This window comes from Polyodon spathula, chromosome 16, assembly GCF_017654505.1.
Source record: "Polyodon spathula isolate WHYD16114869_AA chromosome 16, ASM1765450v1, whole genome shotgun sequence".
In the NCBI taxonomy this organism is placed as follows: domain Eukaryota; kingdom Metazoa; phylum Chordata; class Actinopteri; order Acipenseriformes; family Polyodontidae; genus Polyodon; species Polyodon spathula.
This window is the reverse complement of record NC_054549.1, coordinates 3,394,924-3,416,953: the sequence shown is the minus strand read 5'-3', so window position 1 is coordinate 3,416,953 and position 22,030 is coordinate 3,394,924. Positions and strand designations below refer to the sequence as shown.

At 41.8% G+C, this 22,030-nt stretch overlaps 1 protein-coding gene across 1 annotated transcript in view; it reads right to left on the bottom strand.

The window, feature by feature from the left end:
- Window positions 1-22,030, bottom strand: part of LOC121328284 (forkhead-associated domain-containing protein 1-like) — a 40,284-nt gene that overhangs the window by 7,018 nt on the left and 11,236 nt on the right. Inside the window, exons 12-28 of the mRNA XM_041272879.1 lie at window positions 21,373-21,459; window positions 20,774-20,926; window positions 20,209-20,404; window positions 19,494-19,564; window positions 18,827-18,964; window positions 16,886-16,981; window positions 15,792-15,881; window positions 15,429-15,612; window positions 14,339-14,438; window positions 12,240-12,346; window positions 10,311-10,470; window positions 10,054-10,177; window positions 4,834-4,975; window positions 3,263-3,396; window positions 2,746-2,841; window positions 2,148-2,368; window positions 1,497-1,662 (exon numbers count right to left, since the gene is read on the bottom strand). Of these exons, the coding sequence (XP_041128813.1) occupies window positions 1,497-1,662; window positions 2,148-2,368; window positions 2,746-2,841; window positions 3,263-3,396; window positions 4,834-4,975; window positions 10,054-10,177; window positions 10,311-10,470; window positions 12,240-12,346; window positions 14,339-14,438; window positions 15,429-15,612; window positions 15,792-15,881; window positions 16,886-16,981; window positions 18,827-18,964; window positions 19,494-19,564; window positions 20,209-20,404; window positions 20,774-20,926; window positions 21,373-21,459 (2,265 nt within the window). The remainder of the gene's footprint in view (window positions 1-1,496; window positions 1,663-2,147; window positions 2,369-2,745; window positions 2,842-3,262; window positions 3,397-4,833; window positions 4,976-10,053; window positions 10,178-10,310; window positions 10,471-12,239; window positions 12,347-14,338; window positions 14,439-15,428; window positions 15,613-15,791; window positions 15,882-16,885; window positions 16,982-18,826; window positions 18,965-19,493; window positions 19,565-20,208; window positions 20,405-20,773; window positions 20,927-21,372; window positions 21,460-22,030) is intronic.

The window sequence follows — 22,030 nt, the reverse complement described above, 5'->3', positions numbered from 1 at the left end:
ATCATCTTCACAATGTAAAGAGACACAGCCGGACGGACGGACAAGATCAGTGCATAAGAGTTCCCAATTTGTGAAGGAGGACCCTAAAAAGACACTGTTGACTTGTTTTTTGCTCAGGTTTAAAGAGCAGCTTGGTATGGCTATGACATACCTTCTTAGGTTCACTTTCTCTGCATATCATTTTCACTGGATTCATCCTATAATGATTTACCCATCCTGGGATTGCCCCTAAAAATAAGTGGTTGATGCAATCCAGGGGATTCCCTGGTGCTGTAAACGCTGTAAAACATGCAGCTTAACTCTGCAGGGTACAGGTGGATCAAATCGACCCCGAAGTCGAGTGGACAAACACACAGACTAGTGCCCACACAAGATAAACACACAGGCTAGTGCCCACACAAGATAAACATACAGGCTAGTGCCCTCACAAGACAAACACACAGGCTAGTGCCCTCACAAGACAAACACACAGGCTAGTGCCCTCACAAGACAAACACACAGGCTAGTGCCCTCACAAGACAAACACACAGGCTAGTGCCCTCACAAGTGAACGGAATTAAAACTGTATGTACTCGTACTAATGTATCAATTGGGAAAGGACCTAGGAGAGCTATATATAAAAACATTCATCATTCTGATTAATCTGTTAATAGGGAGTAAGTACAGGTGTAGAAAGGTACACATAGTAATTCTGAGTAATGCAGTGACGCAGTGTTACAGAGATGTGCTTGCAGTATACACACACACACACACACACACACACACACACACACACACACACACACACACACACACACACACAGATAGTTTTAATGCTACAAAAAGAAGCTATCAAATAAATCACTGAAAATTCTAACAGAAACTGTTTCCCATGTGGGCAGATTGCGGTCTCTTTAAAAGAGGTCAACTCAAGGTTATGTAACTGGAATAGCATTTCAGTTGCACTTTTTTTTTTTTCGCAGTTACAAATCTAAATGTAGCCCTCTCTCCCTAGGGCACCTGTGCTTAATTAGCACTCTGTATGGGTTATTCTGTTTAGGTAATAGGCATGGAAAATGAAAAGAAAATATTCAGATAATTACTGTATTGAGTAACTGCAATAAGCACCACGAATGTAAGGGGACAGTCAAAGAGAAACTGAACCTACTTCCAGAAGATATCAAAATGTAAGCATGACATTCATACAGACGGACTGAAGGGCAGACATACAGGGCTTCTCCATACAACCTCAGATTCTGAGTCACTCAATAAGATGAGCCAAAGGACATCCTTAGCAAGTTTCACCACATCTGGATAAGAAGTTCTCTTGACAGTAAAAATGTAGTGTGACCTGAAGACAGTCAGGAAGCCCCCACGTACCCCCAGATGCCCACAATAACCTCTTCTAAAAGAGCGTTCTTTCAGGTTTCATCACAATTGGATAATCGATTCTATAAACACATGTCAAATCCAAAGTCTGTCTGCAGTATATTAAACTAAACAAATTAAATTGAAACCTTGCGCTCCTTGATGGCCTTGTTGAGCCTCTTCTCCTGGTCAAGTCTCTGCTGGGCCCGGTCCAGGGCCTCTCGAAGCAGGGCGCTTTCCTGGCTCTGTCCCTGGAGCTCCTCCCTCAGCCGATCCACTTCTACTTGCTGTCTGTGCACCACATCCTGGCTCTGCCTGTGAGACCAACAGGGACAGTGAGCACTCAACAGCTAGCAGGTAAGAAACTCAGAGTGTCTATCAACTTACTCATACCCACATCATTTTAAGGGAGTTTTGTCAACTAAGTATTAACCAAGGCTTTGAAATAGAATTTCTAACCTTTTAGCACTGGCAATATTTTACTGGTCCCCCATTTCTGCTGTTGAAGATCTTCTTCGCATGCATTTTATATTATACAGAAAAAGAGTGACCAGTGATACTAGCTCCTAGGAGATGATGTATTATATAATAAGTGCGAAAGAAGGTCCTTAGCAAGCTGTTTTACAATGGAACAAGCTGTAGTCTAAGTGTGACATACGAACGTACGCCTGCCTCCACTATATCCCCCACGGAGGGAGGAGGTAAGACAATGGATTTTAAAAAGCTGTGTGTATCACTCTTTGAAATCGAAGTTGACCATGTGCTATTGTGAAGTGCTTTGCAGTTGGATGTTGCTGTACCGGAGCTGCTCCAGGTCTCTCTGGTATCCGCTCAGCAGCTCCTCCTTGCGCTCCAGCTGGCTCTGCAGGAGGCGGAGGCGCGTGTGGAGCAGCTCCAGGTCTGTGTGCCTCTGGGAGATGAGCCGCTCCCTCTCGTCCGGCGGAGCGTGCTTCAGAGACGAGGAGCCCGGCAGATCTCCCACATTCAGCAGGCTGGCCAGGGCTCGCACCAGGTCCAGATACTGCAACAAAACACAACGTAACTAATGACCCGTGGTTAAAGAAAATTCCATATACATGCCTTACTTTCAGGCAGGCTGGAGACTGTCCCCACCCCCTTGATGCTTGTCATTAACCAATCAGATGCTTCCCCTGATGACTGACATGCTTATCAGCTCACCAAGACACTGCTGAAGGTAAATGACCTAGGAATATAAGGCATGCAAACTAAGAGCTTTCTTTAACTAGATATTGAAAAAGATTTAAAATATTTGCTGGCTGTAGCCTATGCTTCTTTCAAACATATCGATCTATGGAAGTGCACTAGAGACAACTACGGAAACATTTCAGAACCTACACCCCACTGCAACACGCCTGAGTGGATTTTATTTCCCCTTACCGTTCTCTCACTCAGGTCCAAAGCTTCTGACAAGTCCAGCCTGGAGGTTCTCTCCACAGCGGCCTCAGACATTCCTCCAGGGGGATGGCCTTCAGACTGCAACACACATTACAGTTATGTTAATGATCGCAGATACTAGCAGTGGATACTAGTACACAATAACCTTGGTAAAAAGACTCAGATGCCCATTTAGAGAATATGTTTTTAAAACCTTGGTACCCAAACTGCTCTAAACAGCAGTCTGGATACTAATTTAGATCAGCTGAATTTGTTTCTTATGTTAATAAAGGAGGTTGCTAACTGTCAATGTACATGATTTGTCCTCCAAAAGTACAATGGTTGCTTTTCATGTTCTTATTGCCACAATTCTATATTATATACAAGTCTATATTAAACCTACTGGCAACCTATACTAATTACCAACTCGAAACACAATAAACCTGCCTGTTAGAGTAGGATTAGTAGTTTAAGCATATTTAGCTCATTAAAAAAGACCCTGTATGTTTTCCTAGTTTACTGTTTTTGTCAGCCAGCTGCTCCCGAAAACAGTGCCCTGGTTCTGATTGTCTGAAATGGCCTGCTGTGCCCTCAGCTCCGCCAGCTCCCTCCTCATGATCGCCACCTGCTGGACCGCCTGCTCCTGACTGGACACTGTGAAGACAGACAGGATTAGAGATGAGGAGTGGGAGCACATTGGGTAAACATTACAGATTGATCGCTCGTTCCAGATATTTCAATACTGAAATCATTCATGTGACCTCTTAAAGTACAACACAGCGACTTGGCGGAAGTGTATTGGAATACCTGGAAGGAATGATCAGTAAAAATATAGCATAACATGTGCATATTTTACATATACATCTATGAGAATACACACACAAACACAAACAGACATATATATATATATATATATATATATATATATATATATATATATATATATATATATATATATATATATATACACACATATATATATATATATATATATATACATATATACATACTGTACATCCAATAAAGTTATCAAACATCAACAATCAATTGTAATTAGCAGCTTGTAGTTTATTGTATTTAGAAGCTTGTAGTTTAGTCTTTTTGACAATAACACTGGAGTGAAAAGATTTTCGCCCTGTATATCCCCACTTTAAGACTTTTGAAGCAACCCCGTCCTTGAGACAGCAAGCAGTGCACTAAAGAAAGTGAAGTTACTGCAACTTTCGATCTGTACTCTGCACAGAGAAAAAGGGCCTTCTCTGCTAGAAACACGCAGGCCAAGTCGACAGAGGTTGATCTTGCACCAGTAGGGGTCACCACACTGCCTGGAAAGACTTCCAAAGGTTTGTTTTTCCTGTTATATATAGAACAAGGATTAAACCAAAAAATGCATTTTTTGCTGTTTCAAACCCCCAAAGCCAGCCAGCCAGCCTCCTTCCATTTACTACTGGCAAGGAGCCTGAGAAATGGAATTGTGTTCAGCAGCGGGGAGAGCCTGTCAGCAAGATAAGATTGTACAAGCTATTGCAGAACCACGCCTAGCAAGCCACAACACAGGAGAGCTATGCAAGAAGCTTGTGTGTCTGCTTTTACAATGTTGCTGCATCACCGTCTACAGACAGCCAACAAATTAAACGTGACACAGCTTTAAGACTTGTGGAACAAAGTCTCCAAATCAGTGTCGTGGCAGCCTCTACAGAAAAACCATGATGTTGTTACGATGGTGCATTGAGTAACATGGACCAGAAACTCTTTATTTTAGAAAGCAATGTTCACTTGAGTTGATTTTTCACATTGAAAGCGTTAAGGGAGCATGAACATGTGTTTCTGAATTTGTGTCAGTTTTCTGGTTAGCATGGATCAGAGGTAAGCAAGACTACTTGCTGAATACTGATTATATGATACAAGGCTAATAGCCATTATTGAATTCAGAGGGAGTTCAGGTCAGCACTGTGGTGCGCTCTCCCGCTTGCAGAGCTGTGAGGAGACAAGCAAGACAACGCCGCTGTCCCTCTCTTTACAGGAGTACAAATCATTTCAAATGAAAAAAAGAACTCCACCACCCAAGAGTAAGGGATTTCAGTTCCTTACACAGGGGTCTCGTCTGCTCCAATGTCTTGATCCTCTCTCTCAGTTCTGCCAAAGCTTCCCTCTGCCGCTGGATCACTTCCTCGTGCCGGTGACCTCTGCACTTTGTCCCTTGGTCTGCAAGATCAGTCGTAGCAATCCTCTCCTTTAACAGACATGTCAGACATGTCAGACATACTGAATAAACACATACAGAAATAAATCTAACAGACAATCACTATCAACAGTATTTCTGAACCCTGTAGGGGATATCCAATGGCCGTGTTGCAAATATTGGATTTATTTTAAGTTAGCCAAAACCTTGTGCCTAACAAGTAAAGAAATCCATATTTTCAGTGGGGCCATGGCTTGTAAGATGAATGCAATGCTACCATTTATTATGAGAAAGAGAAAATATAAAAATGTTTTATTCAACCTAAAAATTAATGTTGCTTATGAACCCATCATCAAAAACAACATATTACAATACAAAATAAAACAGTACTGGTGGAGGCATCACGGTTATAGCCCATAATATCTCCAGTTCTGAATCCAATAGGTGAAGCACAGCACATTGAAGCTTGTGCTACACGGATATGCTTCCCCCTCTCCATAAATCCGCCCATAAGAGTCTTTCAGAAGCAACTCTTGCTAGAACAGAAAGTAAGCATGGCAACTAATGACCTAAACAGAAGCAGCAATAGAGAACAATACTGAATGCATGATATTTGACATGTAAGATATTAAATATTAGCAAGTGGGGAGATGATGACGTTTAAAGATTTCTAGTTATAGTGACACGGTCCCTGGTATTGAATCAGTCCCTCCCACCACTTCAGTCCAGGATACAGACTGCAGTGTGACAGAGGTAATTAGTAGGATCTGAGGGCTGATTGAAGCAGGCTGGAAGAAGGGATTAATGCCCCAGACAAGCATGTCACAACAGGGAGGCTGTCGCTCTGCCTGTGAATGAAGAGCTGGTCTCGGAGGAGTGCCTGTTTGACAGTGTATGCCTGGAATGCCTCTTTACACAAGGGCTGCGCTGTCTGCTAACTCCTGAGACTCTGGGAAAGCAGCAGCAGATGTGATCTGTTGAGAATGGCAGGCTGCTGACTGCTTGAAAGCATGCTTTGTTTTATATTACAATACAGTACCTTCAAACAGAACAGTTAGCAACACATCTTGCCCCTTGTAATGCTTGTGACCAAAAATATATAAATAAATATGCTGCGCATCGGCCTCATGTTTGTTTAGTTTTTTCATGAACCATTTTCCTGTGGATAGTTGAATCAATCTCGAGCAAGCGGTTTATGAGATATAGCCCTCGACAAGTTCAGATAGCCTATATTATATTAAGATTGACAGAAATGGCCCATTTCTCCATTTAAGTTTAAAATAGTTTGCTCATGTGTAGTTTTGATTTTTTTATATACAAAAAGGACAGAATATTGAGGGCTTCTGCTTATTTTGTGTTCACTTAGCATGCTCATGGTGCAGTTTACTGTCTAACAAGGCAGGGAGGGGCTGAAATCCTCCCTGCTTAAAAAAAAAAAAAAAAAAGTGTGTTCATTGTTTTGTTGTTATTTAATTATTATTTCATTGTTAATTATCACCTGCACCTGGCTACCATTGTAAATTAGAGCCAGGTGCAGGGTATTTAAAGAAGCAGCCAGGCTGTTGCTGTGTGAAGGAGCCTGATTGAATGTGTGCTCAATGTTATGAGAAAAAAAAAAAAAAAAAAAAAAAGGGTATTGTGTGATGCTTTTTTGTTATTTATTCAAAACGGTGTTTGTTTTGTAGCCAATAAACAGCTTAGCTGTCCGGTGTGTTAGAAAGGTTCCTGACGTGTGTAGTCAACGCTCCAAAAACTGAGTTAGGTTTTTGTTTATTTTATTTATTAAAAAAACAGCACAGAAGCACCTAAAACTTCAAGTCTCTGTGTCTGGGTAAACAAACCGCGGAGGGTGAGCCTGCTTTACGACTGTTACTTGATTTGAACTTTTGAGCAACAGCAGAAAGAACAAATCAACTAACTTTTTGGACGAAATTCCAAAGTAACCACCCCTTAAACAACCAAATCTACAAAACAGACTTAAAGAAATATAAAACAATGGAGGCTACATAGTCTACATTACTATTGAATTATGAAGCAACCTTATGAGAACAAATAGCACAGCTGCAATTTTAAACCAACAAATACATTTGAGGTAGATAAACACACATTCTCATTTTCACTGCAGCACCAAGCAATACCAGAGAAACTACACTCCCTACACCGGGTTCTCTGTCAATCTCCATCAAGATTTTATTAACAGGTGGATATTACTGTAGAATATAGCCTATTAGCAGACAAGAAGGGGAACCCTAAACTGAAAGATACTCAGGGCCTACTGTATATATCTTGGAAACCGTCGCACCACCTCCCTCCCCACCCACTCCTAAACCTGGCTGTTAATATGATGGTATAACATGATATTTAATGCCCAGAGTAACAAACAATCAGATTGTTAATTCCAAATGGAAGATTTGATCTTCATTTTTGTTGCACAAGGTTATTTCTTGTCTTTGCTGTGGCACTGGCCATTCACATCAGGAAATGAATCTGTAACGGGTCTGATTGTTTGCGAGGTGAAAAAGGAAACAGGCCCAGGACAAACGAAAGAGCTGCAAACCAATTAGCAGAGGAGGGCACCAGGACTCACCCAGCCTGTCTGCTTGTGATGCGAATTCAAACTACAGATGTGGTGTTTCTGCATGCCTGTAAAATGGCAACAGCCTAATTAAAACTAATTAATTTTTATTCAAAATGCAAAGTTTACTGAAATAAGGTATACCTAGAGGCCAGGAAATTACTGCACGTGTTCTATATATCAGAATAGAGGAGTTATCCTCCAGGGGCCGGTCGCAAGCCTGCACGTCAAGCCTCTAGTTGTAAAGAAGCTGCATGAAATTACTCCCCATCATGCTTAGAGCAACCCCGATGGTTGAATCAGGTCTGGACTGAGCTGCGTTACATCTACGGATCACTACCACCACTACAATTCAGGCACATACACGTATAGAAAAGTGAGGTGACAATGCCAACGCACCAGCATCTGCTGCCTGACATACTGTGCTACAATAAGGCTACATGTATTGTTATACATGCTCCAGGGATGTGCCAAGTACAATGGGGTTTTCATAGGCTGTTTCTAGGTCAATAGAAAAGAATACCCCTCACTGTAATTTGATCTCATACTATATTTAGTGCACATCCAGTAATGTAGCTGGATTGGTGCTTGAAAAGGGAGATGGGGAAAGTGTTTGGAGTGCATTGCAGGCACTTGCAAAACAACCAGGGTCCTAAGAAACGCCATATAAAATGCATGGAAGTCACTCAAGAATTTTGTCCAAATGCATTCTAAAGTATGACTGGCCAACAAAATATACATCATTGAGCGACTATGGCAAAATGGCCTTTGCACACTGCATTGAAATATAAAGATAGTTTAAAAAAAAGGTGACAGACAGAAATGTATCAGCTAGTGTCTTTATCATTGTTATCAGTCTACCTGACTTCTATCTCTTGACCCTATCTCCCTGTGATAACTTGATTTTATTGGACAGCACAGGAGAATCTCATCAACCACCTACTTGCACCCCTGGGACAACAACACATAGGTGGTTGGTGCATTTCAGGGGGATTCCCTGTAAAATGCGCTAATAAAATCCAGCTGTGGATGATCAAATCAAACCCTTGATTTCTTAAAAGTCTGTGGTAGGACTGAGCGATGGAAAATGTGCGATGGATGTATTCCTGCATCTGCTTTCATGCTTCATATTTTACAATGCGTAAGTATACAAATTCTACTATGTCAAAGGCAAGTGAAAAATATTTCATGCATTAATCTGTTAATGCTGTCTTGACTCCTGGTCTCAACATATGGCAACAAAAATGAAGATGGATTCGCTGAAGAGTGCTCTGTTTGATGGATAGTGCACGGACTCTGTAATTTAAACCTGATTGGTAAAGTGCTGTACATACTGTCTGCGTTTGATTTTGTATATGTAACCTGGGAAGCCTCCTGGGGGCTGGTTTAAAAGGGTCTGTAAATATAGAAATGATTTCAATCATCGCCTCACTCCTGTGCTTGTGGAAGCGGAGGGAGATGGTGGAGGATGGAGAGGGGAAAATGGAAAAGCTGTTTTCATGAACAACCATTCGCTTTTGAGTTTCTTGTTTTCTCGTACGAGGTGGAGACTCAATTACAGTGCTCATCATACCGTATGTTTCACTTTTAATGTACACTTGGGTGTAAATTATAGTGTAGGGTGTAAAAGTAAAATGGTACTCAAGCACTGCAAGTGCCCAAGTCGAATGAAAAAGTACAGTAAAAACTGTAAAGAGGATTGATGACTTGTATGGAACCACATCTCCCCCAAAAGAAACACCCACCCAGTGCATTCTGCCAATTGCTTCACTGAATGAATTGCTGCTAGTAATGTATTAAATATACCTTAATGCATATTTGTCAAAGTACTCAAATAATAAGTGACCCCTATTACAGTGGTCCCACTGTATAACACTATATCCATGAGCCATAGTTAATAGACTATACTATTTGTGCTCTGCCTTATAAGAAGAATGCTGGTGGAATGACATTATGGGGCAGATGGTCTCCCCCTGACATTATGTATATATATATATTATATATATATATATATATATATATATATATATAATATATATATGTATATATATACAGTATATACTCTTATAACAGGTATATGCCTTATAACAAAGATCACTGAATTATTATTCACTGAAAACATTTTTAATGGAAGTATGAAAGCAGTTGTTGGTTAGTGTGCATCATGTTTTATGGTCATTTTCTTACAGGAGAACTGTTACACTCTGTTTACACAGCCAACCGTGGCCTGGCACTAAAAAAGGGTTCTTCCACTGCTGGCCACATGGGCCGTAGCCACTCATGCATTACGACATGGAATGAAATCATTATCAAAAATAAAAATAGCGACAAACGTTCTGTCAAATGCAGCATCCATTGCTCAGGGAGTTTTGTTTCGGAGTTGTGTTCTTTCAAACACAGCACTATCCCACAATCCCCCAGCGACATTTTGATGTAGATTAAGATTGACTTCCAAGATTAGCCACAGTTGGAAAAAACACTGACACAAGTTCTTCTTGGCCAAGGCCAGCCCGCACTGGAAATGAGGTATTAGTTTGTCACTTGTGGCTGTTACCTCTGTATGTCCGGGTCTCTGGCTGTCTCTCTCCTCTCCTTTGGGTTCCTCCTCAAGCTTCTCGCACTGAGATTCCTTCTCATTCAATATGATCTGCTGCCTCTCCAGATCAGCCTTACAGTGCCTGTCAGGAAGCAGAGAGCATTCTGAAATCAGGAGGGAGATGAGGTAACTGAAAACTTACAGCTGACTGAGTCACCCACTTGTGATTCCCACACTCTCATCACAGACACTGGTAATGGTTTGCAGTGTCCTACCGGAGTTCCTCCACTGCACTCTGCAGCTCTGCTTTCTTCTTCTCCACCAGCTCCGACATCCCTGCCAGCTGCTTTCTGAGCGTGCTCAGCTCAGTCCTCTGGTCCCTCACGATGGCTCGGTTCTGCTCCAGTTCCATCTTCTGTTTCTCGCTCAGCTCTCCTAAAACCACAGAGGGAGAGAGAAATACATTGAGAGACCTCATTTGTGCATATGGAGTGAACATTAATCACGTCAGGGAAAGCAGCAATTGGTTACTGACAGAGCAAAGAGAATCAGAATGTGTTTTAGACTATGAAAAGACTTACTGTAACTATTCCCAACTCCTCTGCGCTTTCACTTGCCTTCCTAGTAACTCATTACTTTTCCTATGACATCTGTATTTTCAATGCAGACTATGTTACTTCATGCGACTTCTTGAAGTTCAATGCGGAGTCCAAGTGACGCATTGAAATATATGCAAGGTGTGAGCGACATACTTTCTTGACTAATAGCGTTGAAAAAAATAAAAACATGTTTACTATAATTCTTTCTTCTAGGAAAAAAACCGAGACATACAAAGTGTTGGTATTACTCTACGTACATGAAATGTTTATGGGACAAGTCTCCAGATTGCCTGTCTGCCACATACTCAGGATATGCAGTCAAATAAACAACAGGCTCACTTTTTCTTAACCAATTTAATAAAACAGAAGCGAAAAGACACATTTTACCAAAATTGTTTTCTTTCAACCTCAGCTACTGCAATGCAAACCTACTAACACTTTCCTTGAAGTAGTAAAGCTGGTCTCTGGCTGGCTGTTTGTTCAATCATCTCAAATCACTGCACACAAGTCAGATGAACTCAGAGACCCCTTGACATTAGAGAGGCGTTGTGAATAAGTTAACATTCTGAAAAGGTTATTTCATGCTGATTTATCAATCCAACAGCGAAGGCAATAATCGAAGGTCACTAGCATGCTGTAAATCTGCACAGTGCTGAAAGGTTCCTTGTTTCTTGTGCCCTATACTTCCATGACATTAACAAACCACTTATTGGTGCTGAATCCTGAGTGAAACCATTCAAAAACTTGATATTTGACAATATGCCCTTCATGGAAAATAATAATGTAATGCTAATAATCGTCTCTTTTCAGTTATTAACGGTATAACTTTAAGTTGAGATCTATCCTCCGTGGATTGGCTTGTTTTAACAGACAAACACAAACAATCATCTGTGTGATGTAATGATGTTTAGAGCATTAGAATAGGGCCTGGCTGTCAAAATGTATCACATCCAGTATGGGGGTTCTCTTAAGAGGGAAGCCCTCTCAAACACATAATGAAACTTTGGTATTTGAAAATTAAACACATTGATAAAGACTTCTGTTCTAAACGTTTGCCTAGTTTCATGTATTTTTGGATCACTTTCTAATTCAACTGTCACCTCACTACTGCCACCTACATGAGGACTGAAGCTCAACAGTAGACCTTGGTTCATGCGATCAAGCCAATTGACTCTTTACTCCAGCTGAACCTGAGCAATAGATGTTAGCTATTGAACCATGGAGGGAAGAACCAGTCTGGGAAGTCTCTGGGAACTATCCACAGATGGTTTTCCTACCTAACTGTGAGTGCATCCTTTAAGACACTCAGCCAAGATCGTCAACTTGGCAGGACCAGGTTTCGAACCCTGTTCGCATGACTCAGCCAGCACTCCAATCAGCAGCTTCATTTTATAACTCAAGTATAACTGCATTCTTAGTACGAGTTTAAGACAGGGCAATGCACTCTATACTGTATGCTGTTCTACTTATTTTAAACTGATTTGGTCTGAAAGCACAGATGACAATACATCTCTCGCTATTTGGGGATAATTGATTAGGAGATTTTGCACTTGCTGAGTAACACTGGTGTTTAGCAGAAATAGTGACTACGAATGTGTGTTAAACCTGTCATGTCTGACATCCTGGCATTCGCCCTGGCCAGGTCGCTGCTGAGTCTCACGATGACGTCTCTCTGCGACAGGATCTCCCGCTGGGCCTCCGCTAACCCTGCCCTGGAGAGAGAAGCAGACAGAGAGAGGCAGCTCAGAGTCAGTGTGGCTGGGAACAGGGGCTGCACCTGCTAAACTCATTCTCAAAGCTAGTTCTCTAGTCTGGAAAATGTTCTTATTTATTATTAACCAATCTGAAAGCGTTACTACTTACTATAACAGAATAAGTAAAAGCAGGGTAGTGGAACTGAGTAGCTTAGCGCTGGAGTACAGTGTGGAAGACAGCGAGTTTGAATACCTTAGTTGTTACTATCTTGTACATCAATTAGGAGTGTTATGGTAATGAGCCATTGAAAGAATCTCAAATGAGAACATGTTTTAAAATGAGAAATACTGCTTTCCTGCCATTAAATATGTCCCAGTCACAAGAAAGGTCATTTAAAATGAAAAATGTAAGTTTAACCATGGAAGGCAGTGGGCTTCAGTAGCTTAGTGGTTAAAGTGTTGGTTCAACGGTTACAAGCTAACGTACTCGTTGTACTGCAGACATGATTCTGAGAGCTCTGCTGATGCCAGAGGGGTGCTAGAAACATGTTCACCATGATGTGAAAACTGACACAGATAATACAGTGAATCGAAGCAACAACAAGAATGCATGAGTTAAGGAAACAATGATATTTCATAACTGTACTAAGTTGCACTTTGAAATAGTCCTTTTCAGATTTTATATGCATTTTACTCCATTGAAAATACATCTTATAGTCAACCCTCCAAGTGACTGAACAAAACCAGTGAAAATGAATTGACTTGATCAGAGTTCACCACAAATTAAAGCATTAAACCACAACAAGCATGCCTGTTTTTACATACACTTTAAAATGTACTGTAGATATTGCACTGATTACAATCGTGCTCATTAACAATAGCCAGGGCTTGTTTGAGTATCACAGTGCGTGCAGCTGTATATCTATTACAGTGGCAAAGAATTGTGTAAGTGTGCAGAGCTCTCATCACCCACGTGCAATAGGCCATTACTTCATCTCGTTATCGCATGACAGTGCTGGCAGGGGTTGACACAGAAATCAAAGTAAAGAAGTAGACATCATATATCAAGGGGGCCCTTATAGTCAATGGCCTTCAAAAGAACTAATGCAGGTCTGCTCAACAATGGCTCCGGAGCCATTTATGTCTCATTGTGCTCCACAATATGGCTCTTTTGAAGTATCTCATTCAAGGTTTTTAATTTGGAAAGATCAGTCTACGATCTACGGTATAAGCAAGCACAGTCAAAATGCAGCAAGAACGTTTCAGCTAGTGCCTTCTTCAGTGTCTGATAGTATGTTTCTTTTATAAGGGTCTATGAGAACCCCTTGGTAACTGGTATGGCAAAAAGGTTGCAGAGCTCTGGTTCAGACCTGGGGTCATTTATGCTTAGAATTACAATTGCATTTTGTTCAATTACAGTTCCAGTTACAATTATGCTGCTATAAATTTAATTATACCAAAAAATAATATAAACCTCTACGCACATTAACATGTTATGTACTTTTTGTAATCAATCATATACTATATTATATTTGTGAAAAAATGCAATAAAAATTATTAAAACAGAAACATGCTATATAACTAAAAGTGGTTGAAAATATGAAAACAATGACTGCTCAATGTAAAACACAACGTGGAACTTGGAATCATTAAGCTTGGTAAGGGGTGTCCATGTATAGAGCTCAGAATTAGCATTTCACTGATACATTTGAATTCAAGTGTGTTTAAATGTAGACCGGTGGTCTCTCGTCAAGCTACTCTATGGTTCTTTGTTTGCTAAACGCAATTAGATTTGATTTGCTTAAGCTGCTTCTAGTATCACGTTAGCAATGCTGCTGTAATTGTAATTGAGGATATTGGACATAAGTTCAATTATAATTACACAGGTGTGCCAAAGTCCCGCTACAATTACAATGATAGTGTCATTGCAATGAATTGCAAACTGCACAGTTACAGTGTAACTGACCTCAGGTGTGCTCTGGCTCTGATGCAGATTGTGTTGTTACTGACCTGAGAGCAACAAGCTGCGGGGGGATTGCTGGGGCTGAGGGAGCTGGGGTTGGTGGGGCAGTAGGGGCAGGCTGTCTGCTCTCCAGCTTCTTCTCAGCTTCTACAACACAATGAAGAAAAAAAAACACACTCGGTGATGCTGTAGCAGGCCAGGGACACACGGGAGGTTACTTTCAAAAAGTTTGGTTAATAAAGCTCTCAAGTTAAAAATAACCTGTGGTACAAACTAACTAGCAACAAGTAACTACTTTAATAATTTAAGGAACAGATCTAAGCAACTGTACGTTTTGTAACTTTAATAATTTTGTTTTCCTAAAAAGACTGGTGCAAATTACATTTTAAGAAATTATAAATATAGCCCATAGTGTAACAACTAACAGCAAAATAAGAAGGGATTTATGTTCACTATACATTCTAGCATAGATTATTTACTATAACATAGAGTATAATAATTGACTACATTAAGGGTGAGTTGTCCCATGCATCAGGGACTAGAAACACCATTAAAATGTATTGCTATAAAACACAAATGTAACTACCATCAACATGCTTACATTTGCAAAATAAGGTACTGCACATGTTGTCTGGTAATCATTCAGGAGGCACAGTGATCCCATTGCTTTTAAGACAATCCACATGTGTGTAGAACTAGTGACTTGTACTTTGCAACAACAGAACCAGTGAAAGAGGAGGATCACCCTCTAGTGGCTAACATTGAGAATACAAGTTTGAACAATTACTGTTGTGCTTTGGCTATGTTTAGATGTTTCACCTGAGTGCACGAGCTGCTCTTTGGTTCTAGTTTCCTGACATAAATATATGTAACCTAGGCAAGATCAATCAAATTGTCTTTCTAGAAGCAAGAGCCAGAGCCATCTAGTGGCCTGCTAAGATCATTGCTTCTACTGGCAATAGACTGCTGATCTAGCCTGCATTCCACATGTCTACGGCAGGCAAATAGAACGGAAAAGCAGATGTGAAACTCCTAGTCAAGGCACTAATAGCATACCTTCAAAAAACTATTACAATAAACAGTTGCAATAAGAACCATACAAAGTTAAGGGGACAGTAGTAAAAACAGCTAGCTCACCTCTGAGTCTGTCTCGCAGTGCTGTCCTCTCCACCTCCAGCGCCCCCTGCTGCTGGCTGAGCTTAAGCAGCCTGTCCTCCAGAGCCACGATAGTGCAGGAGTGCTGTCGGACCTGCTCCCTGTACTGGGCAGTCTCCTCTCGCTGCTTCTTCCTCTCCTCCTCCACCTCCGCCCGCAACGCCACCTGCCCAGACACAGCTCCCAGTCACACTGCGTTCTCATTGGCAAGGCAATGCACAGCTGGCAGCTTGAGGACACGCTCCCTCACTACTTCACTGAATTGTACAGGTACTATACTGTGTAAGCACCTACTGTCCCTGCACTGCTAAGATCCTTAGCAAGCAATCTGCACAGTCCACTCACCTCTGTTTTCCTGGCTGACTCCAGTGCTTGAGTGAGCTCATTCTGTCTTGATTTCAAAGTCTCCTCTTCTTGTGATTTTGCTGCCATCAACTGTGAGCAGAAAATACTTTTTAAACTGGTTCAAATATGGTGGCACCTTCGTGAATACCTTCAGCATCTGTAACGTCTGATTCAATTGTGATGCAAAATCCAGGGAAAACACGCGCACCAGCAACAGAGTAAGCCCCTCACAACAACCAACACGGAACCTTAGAACTCTGGCAGGAATAAAATGCTCACCAGAGATTATTAAAAATACTGCATGGGGCAGTGTGTGTGATAAATGAGAATGTAAAGCCCACCCTTGGGGTGAGGTGCTTGGGTGTAGCATTCCACCCCTCAGGTGGGCATTACATTCTCACATCACACCCTACATCATGCATTATTCTCTATATAATTCCATGTTTAGCAGTATAACTGCATTGTTGTAGGTATGTACTGTTTATGACTGCATTTGTGCTGTTGCTGAGGCACGACCCATTTCTGTTTGTACAGCATGTCAGAGGATACACCAACTTGGAATCTCCACAGAAGTAAGTGGGGCAGTCAGTTCCACTGTTGTGTGATAGATATATATTAAACAATGGCAAGGACCCTCCTCCTATTCATTTCAGTGGGCTATGTGATGTCATAGCCATGTAGATCTCTTAGGACATTGCCACGGTTTAAAACATATTTTTGTTAGTTGTTTTTAATTGTATCGTCTAATCGCAATATGGCACATATCCATATGGCAGACTTCTCGGCTTTGCCTTGTACTGGAAAGAGTTAATGAAAGGGTTATAAGTACAGAAGTAAGCCTGAGGGTGGAGCTGTATGTGGGTAGTGTAATGCTGCTAGAATGTTTTAGTGACTGAGAAAGGGGCAATTAACTGTTGTCAGGTCAAGATATTGCTGGCACATACAGATAAGCCAGCAACTAAGCTTTGCACTCAAAGGGGTACAGAGCCTGTATAAAACAGCAGCACTTCGAGATGCATCAAGCATCACGATCCCCTGTGAGCACACACCAGTGCCGTGCACGAAGCTTCTTCCACAAATTGGTAACTCAATACCTCTGTTAGCTCTCTGTAGTGACTCTCCATCACCTCCAGTTTCCTGCGCTCCTCTGCCATGCGCTCTCGCTCCACCCTCACGGCCTCTTCAAGACACTGCCAGGGAGACACAGCACACTGCTCAGTGCCAGCAATTCCCTCCGTTACCAGAGCTCGGACAGTCTGTGCTAGCTTTTATACATAATCATTACAGAGTTCGGGTCTGATTCTCCACTGCACCTAGTGTGGGAAAACAGACACAACAACTATATACCTGTGTAATATTTAATTTAATGGAAGTTCAGAAAATCCTAAGATTTCCAATTCGGCAGACAATGCTAGAGGGAATGTGTGGAGGCTAATTAAAAGTTCAGAAAAGCAAAAAAAACCTTGCTTTTTATTCATCTTAGATAAACACATACGCATGGTTGGTTTCACAAAGCCGGATTAGGGCTAATCTTGGAATACCTGATGTTATATTTGGTAGGTAGTCCAAAATAAGCGCTCATCTGGGTCTGTGAAGCCATCCTAGTGGGGTGCTTTCTTGAGTCTCTTCCAGTCCAGGACTATCTGCCAAATAGGTCCTTACTTATAGTATAGAAATGATAATCAAGGCTTTACATTCATAGTCTTGCTTGTTCACACCTTATCTCTGTGCCCCATTTGTGCCGAATATATTTTCCTGTTTTTACTTTAATGCTTGAAAGGGAGTCGGAGCTGGGGGAAGTATAAGATATTGTGCCTTGGGTCTCCTGAGAACAGTATCTTGCCTACACTCCAATAACAGGGTTTGAAACTTCCTCGAGTCCCACACCCAGTCCTGGTTTTTAGAAATGCTGAAATTATTAGGGGACAAGAATTTGGGAATTTCACAGCAACCTGAGTCTGTAGGCTTAGTATTAAGAGATGTTCATGCAGCTGTGAGAGAGCAACAGTTTATATTTCATGCTTATTTGCTTTCCATAACTCCTCCTAAGTAGCATTTCGATGCCTTCTAGGAACCCTGATAACCACTACACAAGTAAAGACACCTGGGACAGGACCCCAGAGAAGCTGGCAGGCAGATGAATTACTAAAACACTGCACTCACTGCCCATGCTGTCTCCTCTACACAGAGAGGTACTCTTTCCTAGCAGAGCCAATGTCTGCTGTTACTGCACTACAGTGACATACTGCAACATTCTGCACCAGCAAAGAGAATAGCATTTTGGGTGATTCTGCAAAAAATTGCAAAAACCAGCCAACATTTTTTTTATTTTAAATGAGCTTATTATAGAATTTGCACACATCCCACTCTCAGTTGTTGGTCACACCACTTCAAAAGGAAGCGCATTTGCAGCAGCTGTGTGTTTTCAAGGAATTTCAAAGACTCCCCAAGGAGATTAATTCAACTTGATACCCCATCTTGATCTCAATGGCAGTACGATTCTATAATTCGCAAATTTGGTTAAAGGCAAAAACTAAACTTTCAGAGAAAGACCCCTTGGATTTGACTATGGAAAAAAAAAAAAGTAACACATGTGGGGGTCCCCATGTTTTGAATCCAGCACAAAGTCCTGTGACTCCAAATTCTAATGCATTCCAATGGGATATTTTGACAACTGAAAAACTTTGTTCTATCATTTTCTTCAAACTGAGTATATTGACAGTACATAGACTAATACTGAAAATACTAAATTTAAAAAGGAGGGATCAACAGGCATGATTGGCCACCATGCTCCTTCTGTTGGTAGGGTACATAAAAAAACAGCGCGTTTTTCATGGAAAATTGAATAATGTATATGCTTCATGGTAGTGTGATCCATGTGGTTGAAATTACATTATGTGAACTTCAAAAAGTGCAGCCCGGACAGGTAAAAAATTAAATAGTCGACAACTAAAATGTGTCTGGGAGCTACTGCATGAACAGGCTCTCTGAGTACGTCAGAGGTTATAACCGATAAGCAGCTCTCTCAAACAGACCTGCTGGCTTTGCTCCTCTGCTGCTTCCTTCAAGCGTTTCAGTTCATCCTGCCGCTGGTTCTCATGCTCCTTCATCAGCATCTCCTCCCTTTCCTGCAGCAAAGCATCCTGGGAACCCTGCAGCTCCTCCAGACGGGCCTGGGCAGACAGTGGCTCATACTCTCAAACATATTCACAGAGGTTTAAACTCTAGACAGACCAGACCTGGTTCACTAGCTTCATTTGACAAGGGAAATGATTTTGGTGTTCGCACCTAGCCCTAAATCCTAATAGGCATTGGTCTTCATCACAGTGCACACAATTCAGCGCAGATGTCTCTGCCTGAGAGAGGAACTGAATGGCAGGCAGGTAGGGGATATTCAGGCCTGAGGTGCTCTATCGCTTGCAGAGCTGTGAGGGGAAGCTCTCATGGTGTCTACCGACAACGTGCCATTGTCTCTCAACTTTCAAGTCAACTAAATCAACAATCACCACATTTAAAAACTAAAAAACACACACACACAAAAAAAAATACATTGGAATGCTGACAACTACATTTTAAAAAAGACTTTAGAAAATGGATCACTTCTATAATTTAGGGCCATGCCAAATCCAATATTGCAGACAGGTCCTAATAAAGCAGGTAGATAGGTAGATAGATTAGTCTGGAAAGCAGATGTTTGCCCACCTGCAAAGCGCTGCTCTTATCCTCTGCCTCTTGGTGGCGCTGCCACAACTTCTTGATACAGCCCAGGATTCCTGCAACCCAGTGTATTTAACTCAAGATAGGAGCACATGCTTAGTGAATCTGGACCGCAGAAGCTCCAGTAAATGACAGCAAGTGACTGTCCAATGACTCCAGAGAGTCACTGCTTAACATACAATTGCTTAAAGAGCAACTAGGTATGGGTGTGAAATATCACAGTTAACTATCATGGATTTCAGTTTTTGTTTAGGTAAAATGTATTAAGTCTGTTTCAGTCATCACATCCTGTGAAAGTTTGACACCTTGAAAGACCTATCTAACACGTCTTCTCTTTTAATGGTACGCCAGAGTGTAACCATTAAGCTGCCCCCCTGCACCTTGTGGATGTAAGAGACAGACAGAACAAATGTGATATTCCTGACATCCACTGGGGCAGAGTGTTGCAGTGAGGGAGATCAATGGCAATGGTGTACCAGCTGAACTCTGCGTAGTTTATTGTTCTAAAATGTATTTTCAGTGAGGGACCACTCAATTGTAAAGAATAAAACCAGTAAGCAACAACAGTTTCAGAAAGAATCCGATACTGATTGTTCTGGGAATTATTTCTTCTAGTTATTTTATTATTATTTTCTAGAAATGTGCCTGTGTACTTTCTTTAAAATATGCTTTGTTTGACAGGTTCTGTCCTACTCCTCACCTTCTGTGTTGCTGAGCACATCAATCCCAGCATCCTGCAGGGCCTGCTCCACCTCCTGTTGCCATGACACCTCCCGGAGCAGCATCTCCACAGCCACTCTCTGGACCCAACTCAGGGACGGGTCGACACACAGCTGCTGCAGAGCTTCCACCTCTCTCTTCAGAGCAGGCGTCAAGCGGGCTTCCTTCAGACGGGTCTCCGCAAAAAACAGAGAGACAGGGACCGAATGTTAGGGGACAGCTAACAAGAGAAAACACCTGCTAGCTACTATGGAATACACAAATAGCCACAGACTTGCCAAGTGTATAACAATAATAAATTTCCATCAATAACTGGCAGGAATAATTGTTGGCAAGTTTTGCACAGTGTAAAATGGCCTCTGAACAAACCAACCATTCTGTTAAATCTGGTTTCGCTACACGTTTAATCTGAAAAATCATACAGGGCTCCGACAGTGTTTTCTGTGTTAAAAGTACCCCAGTTAGAAGGGACTTTGTCTGCTACAATTGCGCAAACAGGCCAGGATCTGGACAGGTCAGTGTGTGTGTGTGTAAATGCTTGTTACCTGGCATTCCTCTAGCGTGTTCTTCAGCTTGTCTGCGTTGGCCGCCCTCTCGTCCAGCTCAGAGGTCTTCCCCTCCAGCTGCTTCTGTAGCTCCCGCACCACCTCTTTAAGCTGTGCTCTCTCCTCAATGATCTTCGTCATCTGTTCAATAACCTGGAGGGGACACACAGCACAGACTAGTCCTGAACACCAATCTCAACAAGCTTCCCGGGGACTCAGCAACACTTCCTACTTGGAGGTAGAGTCAAATAGCCCCGCCTTATGGTTGTTCACTTGACACAATTATTGCAAACTTGCAGCTAGAGCATTGGAGAGAACTAAAACACTTGACGTAGTTAAGTACCAGGAAAATATGCAGTAAAAAATATGAGGGAGCAGTGATAACAGAGCAAGTCCGAATAAATTTAGAAAATACATTGGTGGAGCTAACTGTGATTCTTCAAACCATGTGCCCATTCCAACCTTGTATTGTCTTTTAGACAATCTAACTAACCCAGGCCCTGAACACATCTCTTTTAAGTACAATTGGCAGAAGTGTAGTATGTTTACTATACTATAGGATGCTCTTACAGGAGCACAGTGCTGAGGGACACTCATACCTCTTGATCGGAGACAGCCTCGTTGGGAGCAGGGACGCCCGGAGCAGTGTAGGTGGTCTGGATGATTCGACTGCGGAACCGCTCCAGCTGGAGAGAAACAGGGCTGCTTCATCCATCACACACTGGGCTCAATTTGTGCTTGTACCAACTATGTTTGCAACCCTTCCAAAACAGTGTAAGGGCTAATGGGAATGGCTGCAGTCAGACACCATGAGAGTTTCCTCTCACAGCTCTGAAAGCCAGACAGACACAATCCTGACCTGAGTACGGTTCAAACAGAATGCTCCTCAATCCTGACCTCAACACTGGTTGTCAGAATGCTCCTCAGTTCTGACCTCAACACTGGTTGTCAGAATGCTCCTCAATCCTAACCTGAACGCTGGTCCTCAGAATGTTTCTCAATCCTGACCTGAACACTGGTTCAAATAAAATGAGAATTGGGGCCCGCTGGGTTGCCATGATTCCCATTACAGCGCTGGTAATGCAACCTTTATACACGGAGGTAGATACAAGCTATAAAAGCAGTAAACCTCAGTCAGTAAACTGAAGTCACATTTAATGTATAGAAACATACTGGACATGTACTATGCATTATTGTGTGGTTCTATCATGTTCATGTTCACATACTTTTGCAGAAAGTTTTAACATTTTGCTGATC